Source organism: Pelodiscus sinensis, chromosome 5 (assembly GCF_052426305.1).
Source record: "Pelodiscus sinensis isolate ZL-2025 chromosome 5, ASM5242630v1, whole genome shotgun sequence".
Lineage (NCBI taxonomy): Eukaryota > Metazoa > Chordata > Testudines > Trionychidae > Pelodiscus > Pelodiscus sinensis.
Genome location: NC_143056.1, coordinates 130,937,269 through 130,945,980, shown reverse-complemented (window position 1 = coordinate 130,945,980; position 8,712 = coordinate 130,937,269). Strand labels below are relative to the sequence as shown.

At 57.8% G+C, this 8,712-nt stretch overlaps 1 protein-coding gene across 2 annotated transcripts; it reads left to right on the top strand.

The window, feature by feature from the left end:
- The first annotated feature begins 2,536 nt into the window (after positions 1-2,536).
- On the top strand, positions 2,537-7,811 carry LOC149524393 (uncharacterized). 2 transcript variants are annotated; one of them, XM_089778936.1, is made up of 4 exons: positions 2,537-2,636; positions 3,279-3,821; positions 4,549-4,672; positions 5,895-7,811. In XM_089778936.1, exons 2-4 carry the CDS (start codon positions 3,414-3,416, stop codon positions 6,890-6,892), a joined length of 1,530 nt encoding a protein of 509 aa, XP_089635062.1. In that variant the 5' UTR covers positions 2,537-2,636; positions 3,279-3,413; the 3' UTR covers positions 6,893-7,811. The 2 variants fall into 2 exon arrangements, with proteins under 2 accessions (XP_089635062.1, XP_089635063.1); XM_089778937.1 differs by lacking the exon at positions 2,537-2,636 and having other exon boundaries at positions 3,122-3,821; positions 5,898-7,811.
- Positions 7,812-8,712: the final 901 nt, after the last annotated feature.

The window sequence follows — 8,712 nt, the reverse complement described above, 5'->3', positions numbered from 1 at the left end:
CTATGGAGCATCAATTTGATAACTGGCCAGCTGCTGCACAGGGCCAGAGTGAGGGACAGCCCCAGTCCCAGAGAGCACCCAGTCTAGATAAATGGTAGGGGGGAAACTGAGGCACAGACAGGGAAGTGACTTACCCAAAACCACATAGCAGGTGAGTGGTAGATCTGCGTATAGAATCCAGGAGTCTTATCTCCCAGCTTCCCTGACTCCACAGCCCATTGGGCCAAACTGCTCTTTCAGCAGTGACAGAAGGTGGGGGGTGGCGTGGGAGGAAGCCCTTGTATGTTAGAGAAGTAGGAACTAAGCTTGTACAATCTTGTCAAACTCCAATTGCCTGGATTTTTTCTGCCAGTAGAGGGCTCCTGGAGCAGGGTCTTCCTGTGTCAATTTTCTGTACAGCTCCTAGCACACTAGGATGCCAGTACTTGTCCTGGGTTGATGACACTGCCTCAGAACAGATAAATCAGTAGTAATTAACAAAATGACTGGTGCATGAATTGTGACATTCATACTTGCCTCACCTCCGTTCTCTGTTGCACACACATACACAGCCATGCACCAGACAGGGAGCAAGGAGCCTGTCTGTTCTCGGCAGTTCCAGACTCTTGGGAAAATTGATTTTGGTTTGAACCAAACCCAAATGTTTAGATGTTTCCATTGAATAAAAAATTGGGAGGGAGGGAAACATTTTGGGTCAAATAAAAAGGGTTGTTTAAATTGTAAGCGTTTTTAAAGTATTCTTGATTTTATTCTAAAAGTAGAATTAAAAGAAGTTTTGAACCAAAAAAAAAGCATTTTTGATCTAGCAACTTGAGACCTGTAAAAACATTTGCCAGAAGTTTAGTTTTTTTTCTCCTGCCCAACTAATTTAGTGAAACTGATGTGAACTGAGTCTGTGTGGCTGCATTGGCATACTTCTCTTGGAAGGAAAGAGGTGTGTGTCAGAAAAACTTCCCCCAGTTCTGCCCACGTACACCCATATATGCACCCTCTTACGCAGACTATGACACGTTCAGTGAATGAGAAAGAATGGATGTATCCATGTCCAATCACTGTTTGCAGATGTTATTTGTTTGTTGCTGCGTTTTCAAGCACACACCCATAGATTCTAACACAAGAACTAGGGGTCACCAATTGAAATTAACAGATGGCAGGTTTAAAACAAACCTAAGGAAGTATTTCTTCACACAGGACACGGTCAACCTGTGTCAGAGGATGTTGTGAAGACCAGGGCTACGTCTGGCATGATTTTCCAGAAATGCTTTTAACGGAAAAGTTTTTCTGTTAAAAGCATTTGCGGAAAAGAGCGTCTAGATTGGTATGGATGCTTTTCTGCAAACGCACTTTTTGCGGAAAAGTGTCCGTGCCAATCTAGATGTAGTTTTGCGCAAGAAAGCCCCGATCGCCATTTTTGCAATTGGGGCTTTTTTGCACAAAACAATACCGCAAATAAAAGCATTTGCGCAAGAGGGCTTTTGCCCAAACGGGAGCAGCATAGTATTTCTGCAAGAACACTGACAATCTTACATTAAATCATCAGTGTTTTTGCGGATATGCAAGCGGCCAGTGTAGACAGCTGGCAAGTTTTTCCGCAAAAGCAGCTGCTTTTGTGGAAAAACTTGCCAGTCTAGACACAGCCCAGGACTGTAACACGGTTCAAAAAAAAGCTAGATGAATTAATGGAGGGGAGGTCCATCAATAGCTATTAGATAGGATGGGCAGGAAAGGTGTCCCTAGCCTCTGTGAGAAGCTGGGAATGGGTGGCAGGAGGGATCACTCGATTCCCTGTTCTGTTCATTCCCTCTGGGGCACCTGGCATTGGTTGCTGCCTGAGGGCAGGTTAGTGAGCGAGACAGACCTTTGGTCTGACCCAGTCTGGCTGTTTTACATTCGTATTGGGATAACAGCACTGCCCTGATGGGTCCAGGGCCCGGGTACTGAATGGTGGTGAGTAGAAACTTGTGAGGGAATGCGTCTGTTTCCTGGTGTGATGACTTTCCAGTGGGGGCCAGTACCCGGGGCTGCGTCACAGTCTTACTGGTGCCGGGGACTGACGCAGAACTAGCCTGTGGATCCCCTCCAAGGGGACTGCTGCAGGGTGTGGCATGAAGGAGAGCCCCTGATCTCACTTGGGGTCTGTCTGCCCAGCACAGGGCACAACAGGGGCCCTGGTCCCAGGGAAGGGGGTTGGGTTCCCAGGCAGACTCAGGCCTCAGTCCAGACCCAGCTCCAGGCCCCAGAAGGCAGAGCAGCGCAGAGAACCCAGGGGCTCGGGGGTCTGCCTGCGTGGGGAGGGGAGCTGCGTGGGGAGGGGCTGGGCCGCAGGACGCCCGGGTTCTCGCCCTGGCTGGGAGGGGGGCAGGGCGTGGGGGGCTCCAGTGGGTGCATTGCCCCGCCCCCCAGCCCAGCTGGCGCTCTTGCAGGGTGAGTGGGCACCGGGCTCAGCACCAATGAGCGCGGGGGAGGAGGGGGCGGATTGCGCCCTTGATGGACATGCGGCTGCTCCAATGGCAGCTGCCGCCCCGCTCTGAATGGCAGGCGGCTGAGCCACTCCCCGCCCGCCGCCGCCAACCTGCCCCACCCCCCCGGCCCTGCAGCGCCGCAGCCAGGAGCTTGCTGGGCTCGGCCCCGGGGAGGTGAGTGAGACTCGCTCCTGGGTCCATCTCCGGCTCGGCAGGGCAGGGAGCCCGGCCTGCTGGGTTCTCTCCCTGGCTGGGGGAGGGGAGTGAGGGCTAGTGGTTAGAGCAGGGGGCGGGGCTGGGATCTTGGATTCTCTCCCTGGCTGGGGGAGGAGAGTGAGGGCTAGTGGTTAGAGCAGGGGGCGGGGCTGGGATCTTGGATTCTCTCCCTGGCTGGGGGAGGAGAGTGAGGGCTAGTGGTTAGAGCAGGGGGCGGGGCTGGGATCTTGGATTCTCTCCCTGGCTGGGGGAGGAGAGTGAGGGCTAGTGGTTAGAGCAGGGGGCGGGGCTGGGATTTTGGATTCTCTCCCTGGCTGGGGGAGGAGAGTGAGGGCTAGTGGTTAGAACAGGGGCTGGGATCTCAGACTCCTGGGTTCTCTGCCCAGCACTGGGAGGGGCGCGGGGGCTGGTGGGTTAAAAAATGGGGGGAAGGGCTGTGGGGGAGGGTTGGGTCTGGTCTGGTCTCCTTAAGTGGGTAAAAGTTCCTAGCAGCTGGAATCACCAACCTGGGGGCACCAGTGCTGGGTCTGTGTCTGTGTCTCTCCCCAGGGCAGGGGGGCTGTTCCTTCTGTGGTTCTAATTTCTCTCCCCTCTCCACAGAGGGGGACCCACCCCGGGCTGATCTCACCCTCCCTGCTTGGATCTGCCCCCCCACCCCCGACAGACAGCTGGTGCTGCAGGGACTCCATTGCTGACGCCAGGCAATCCCCAGGGAGATCCAGCTTGAGACAGGCCATGGCTGCCCAGGTGGCTCCCCCAGTCGCTCTCGGGTTCGGGTTCCAGTCCCTGCCCGGATGTGGCCTGGTTCCCAAAGAGGAAGTGGAGGAGCCGGATGGCCACGGACCCATTGGCATGGAGAGACACCGGCTGCGCTTCAGGGGGTTCCGCTACCAGGAGGCCAAGGGGCCTCGGGAGGCCTACGGCCACCTCTGCCTCCTCTCCCGGGCCTGGCTGCGGCCGGAGCGACACACCAAGGAGCAGATGCTGGAGCTGCTGGTGCTGGAGCAGTTCCTGAGCATCCTGCCCCAGGAGACCCAGAGCTGGGTGGGGGGGTGTCACCCCCAGACCGGGGAGCAGGCCGTGGCTCTGGTGGAGGGTCTCCAGGGAGCCAAGCAAGAGCCCAGAATATGGCCACAGCAGGAGGTAATTTACAATCATCAGGGACTTGGAGACGGGACTTTTCCCATCTAAGGGCAGCTCTGATCCAGTCCCAGTGGGGCAAGTGAGGGGCGGGGAATGGGACACAGGGCTTTTCCTCTCTGTTAGTAGAGCTAATGGAAAACCCATTTCGGAGAGATGATTATTCTGGTGAGCAATGCACAGCCACAGTTGTCTAGGGGGAGAAATTTCAGAGTTTTGTGGGGAAATTTTGATTTTTTTTCCTATGGGGAAAAAGTCTCAGCAACACCCCCTCGCCCACCTGCCCACAAGTCTCTGGTTGCAGTAGCAAAACATTCAGGGTGGGGCGCTGCCTGGAGGAAGGCCTGCTCTTCCCACACAGCTCGCTCTGGGGCTGAAGTGGCAGAGAGCCTAGCTGATCAGTGTCCCTGCTTTCTGAAGTGGGAGGGAAGGGAGAGGGCCTGTCTTTGACTCCAGTCCTGGGGCTGTGGGGAGGGGCTGTGCGATGGCTTGTCCAGCAGCTGGGAAGCTGTAAAACTCCCACTGGGTTCTCCCGGAATAGACTTTTCTGTTAAAAGCAGCAGGAAAAAGCTGCTTAAAAAATTAATCCTAGTTGGAGGCAAAAATGTCGAAACCCGCAGCATTTTGGGCAGGCAGGGGTTTGCCTTGTCTGGCCAGCTCTGTTTGCTGGTGGGGAGCAAGGGGCAGGTCTGCCCTGCTGGCACTGAACGAGGTGCCCTTGTTGTTCCAGGAGCCGGTGGCGTGGGAGGAGGCTGTGGGTTCCTTCGGGGCAGAGCGAGCAGCGCTGGCCCCAGAGCACGGCGAGCTCGGCAGGGAGATTAAGCAGGAGGAGGAAGAGACTCTGATCTCTCCGGGTAAGGAGCTACTTCCCTTCAAGGATCAAGAGCTTGAATCCCCTGGGGCCTTGGGATCAATCCCTGCAGCCCCCAGACCCTGCAGCACTGACGTTGTCCCCAGTCTGGGATTTCTGTGAGTAGAGAACAGTTCAAAGGGACACTGGGCCTGGGGCGCGCCTCTAGTTAACCTGTGGGGCTGAGGCCGGGCTGGCATAGTCCACAGGGGAGTCCAAGGCTGATTGAAGGAGTTGACCTCCGGTCACCAGGGGCAAGAATCTTTCTCGCTGGAGGTGAGGGGGGTGATTCCTAGCTTGGGGTGCCCCGAGAGCCGGCACAGCCAGTGTCAGCCAGAGTGTCACATCAGGCTGAGAGGGGGAAATTCCTGCTCCTTTGCTTCCATGTGGCTGGAGCAAGATCAGCAGCTCTTGTGCATCCCAGTAGTGTGCCCAGGGTGGGGGTCTGGCCAGGGCGCTCTTCTTGGGCCTCCCAGTCCCCCGGGGTCCTGGGCTTCCAGGCAGCTCTTACCACAGCCGAGCTCCAGCTTCTGACCTGGCCGGGGGGAATCTAGGGAGAAGAGGAGAAGCAAGGGGTGAGGCCACAGCACTGGGGTGGCTCCCCCAGTTCTACACAGATTCTGATCCCCCCTATGGGGCCCCCCTAATTGGCCCGGGTCCCTGTGTACAGTCCCCATGGGGCTGTGTTAACCCGCCACTGCACATTACCCTGGTGACTAATTTCTGCTCTGTCCTCTAGCATCCTGTCAGTAGAAATACATTATTCCTTAATATTGCCCAGTGCACCTCCCCGCTGATTATGACTCTTGCTTCCATGTTACTCTCTGTGGACGAGAACCCTGCCAGGCATGTGCAGTGAGTTTGTCAGGTCTCAGGAGCAATTGATTTGCAAAGGGAAGGGGCCTGTTGCCAGGGCTCAGCGTGTCACTGCCTCGGAGACTGTCTGGGGGTGAAGGGAAAAGCTGGGAGCCCCCCAGTTCTGTCCTGTCCCACTCAGTGTCCCCTCCCAGCAGGTGGCCTGTCCTCACAGCTGGCGTCACTCCTGCTTTCCACCCCCAGCAGGAGCCTGCCCCTCCCCCAGGCTTTCTCAGCGAGGCTGGTGGGGCAGCTCCAGCCCCTTCTCTCCCCTCCAAAGAAGTGTTTGTGGGTTTCACCAGCAGGTTTTCAGCTCAGTGGTAAACCCCTTTCTGACCCCTCCATCCCCCGGTGGATTCTCTCTCTCCCAGCAGGTGCTGGAACAGAGGAGGGGGCTCCCCAGCAGGAGGGCTCTGTGGAAGTGAAGACACGTGGAGGGAATGGTGGCAGGGACGGACAGCAGCGGGGAGATCCGCTGGATGATGGACAGAACTCCTCCTCTGAGCACGAAACGAGTTTCTCCAGCCTCAGCATGCCAGTGGCGGGGAGGCCTATCCGGTCCGACTGCAGGGGTGAGAACCAGGGGCCCTGCCCCGCGAAGCCCCTGAAATCCCAGCACCTCAACACCTGCGCTGTGTGCGGCAAGACCTTCAGCAACAGCTCCAACCTGAAGAAGCACCAGACCACCCACACCGGGGAGAAGCCCCACGGCTGCCTCCAGTGCGGCAAGCGCTTCAGCCACAGCTCGAACCTGCGCAAGCACGAGCGCACCCACACCGGCGAGCGCCCCTTCCGCTGCCCCGAGTGCGGCAAGAGCTTCCGCGAGAGCTCCAAGCTGCTGCGCCACCAGGGCACCCACGCCCGGGAGTGCCCCTTCCGCTGCGCCGAGTGCGGCAAGGCCTTCGGCGACGTGGCCCGGTGCCTGCGCCACCAGGCCCGGCACACGGCCCGGGCCTATGCCTGCGGGGAGTGCGGCAAGAGCTTCCGCCAGAGCTCCACCCTGCTGCTGCACCAGCGCGTCCACACTGGTGAGAAGCCCTTCGCCTGCCCCGACTGTGGCAAGAGCTTCAGCGTCAACGCCAACCTGGCCCAGCACCGGCGCACCCACACCGGCGAGCGCCCCTTCCCCTGCGCCCAGTGCGGCAAGCGCTTCACCCAGAAAGCCACCCTGGTCAAGCACCAGCGCACCCACCGGCGGGGCGAGGGGGACGGAGACGCCCCGGGCCCCAGGCTGGCGCAGCCCCTGCGGGTCCTCCCGGAGCAGGGCCCTTCGCCGGGCCAGATGTGGGAGATGCTGCGGCTGCAGCTGGGGGCCCGCTCCCCTGTCCTGGGGCCACGGTGGAGGACTGGGGACATGCCCCTGGGCTGAGAAGGGAAGGGGGCGTTGGCACGGCAACAGGCTCCTGTGGAGAGACCCTCACAGGACTTGGGGGCTGTGTTCCTGAGAGAAATGTCAAGGTCTCTGTGAGAGACCCTGAGTAGGAGAGTGCCAGTGTTTGCCCAGGAGGCCTCACTGGAGAAACCAGGGAAAGGCTTCGCTTCCCTTCTGTTGCTTCCGGGCCGGCTGAGGGTGGGGAATGGGACAAGGGGCCTTTTCCCTCTACGGGCGGCCGCAGGGTCGGGGGACTGGTTGGCTCAGAGGCGGGAGAATGGGACATGGGGCCTGCCACTTAAAACATCCTGGCTCGTCTTCACAAGCATTAGCGACCTTCCAGGGGCCGGTTCTTTAATTGCCTTGACGCTGGACAAACGGACCCTTCAGCTGCGAGGGGGAGCCCGTCACCACTCCAGGTGGGCCGGCCCATCCTCACCCTGCAGCAGCCTCCCAGTTGAGTCTCCCAGGTGTTGGGCTAGCCGCTCCGCAGGCTCCATTTGGACTCTGTTTCCTCACTGGGTGATCGGGGTCTATTGTCCTTGTGTAATAAAGAAACTGCCCCAATGCTGTGTCCTTCCTGTCGCCTGCTAGGGTCTGCCCTGGCTCTGTACTTGCCTGGTCTGGATCGTTGTGGCCAAGGCTGCTGTACCTCTGCGCCCATTGGAGAAATGGCCTAGATTTGGGGGTGCAGGGTTACCAGTGGAAGGGAACATGATTCCCTTGCTAGGAACTGGGTGCAGAATCCACCCTTTTCCTATGTAAGCGCAGTGCCTGCAAGCTGGATCTCCATATCCCAGGCTAACCCATGGGGCTTTCTGTCTCCCTCTTGGGCTATGGCTAGACTCCGGGGCTGTGTCTAGACTGCATCCCTTTTGCGGAAAAGGGATGCAGATTAGACACATCGCAATTGCAAATGAAGTGGGGATTTAAATCTCCCCTGCTTCATTTGCATAAACATGGCTGGGGCTTTGCCGGCAAAAAGTGCCAGTCTAGACGGGGATTTTTTGGAAAATAAAGCCTTTTCCGAAAGATCCCTTATTCCTCTTAAAATCAGGAATAAGGGGTCTTTCGGAAAAAGTTTTATTTTCCGAAAGATCCCCATCTAGACTGGCGCTTTTTGCCGGCAAAGCCCCGAGCCGGAAAAAAGCGGCAGCCATGTTTATGCAAATGAAGCGGGGGAGATTTAAATCCCCGCTTCATTTGCAATTGGGCTGTGTCTAATCTGCATCCCTTTTCCGCAAAAGGGGTGCAGTCTCGACACAGCCCGGGGGTTTTCTAGGGTACTGGAGGTATCCCAGAAAAACTCTGCCTGCCCAGCTGATAAGCAAAGCGCAAGGAAGTGTTTCTACTGGTGGTGCACATCTACATGTGCCTCGGTGCATGTAACAAAATGTCTTCCCCATATGAATGGAAAAAGAGGGCACATCGGTCTCTGCCCTCCCTTAGCTCCCACACCAGGGCAGTGGCCCTCACCCTGCAGCCCAGTTGGCACACAGCTGCTATCCTCCCAAGCAGCCGGCTTGGAGCTACATGGCCTGGCTATGGCCCACCCAAGGCACAGAGCTGCATGTGGTAAATGGATTGAGAAGCGGTGCACTAAAGGTGAGTGTTGGCAAACGCCCACGTGCCCACTGTTGCAAGTCCCCCGAGGTGGGTCGGCAGGCGTGGTCGAACCTGCGACCTTGGGATCCAATAGCGCAAGCTAAAAGCGCCCGCTCGCAAGTGGCCCCATCAGCCACTGGGGGGCGCCACCGAGCCAGCAGAAAAGTAACCTCTGGAGTCCCGCAGGGACCCGCCCCCCCTCGAGGGAACCT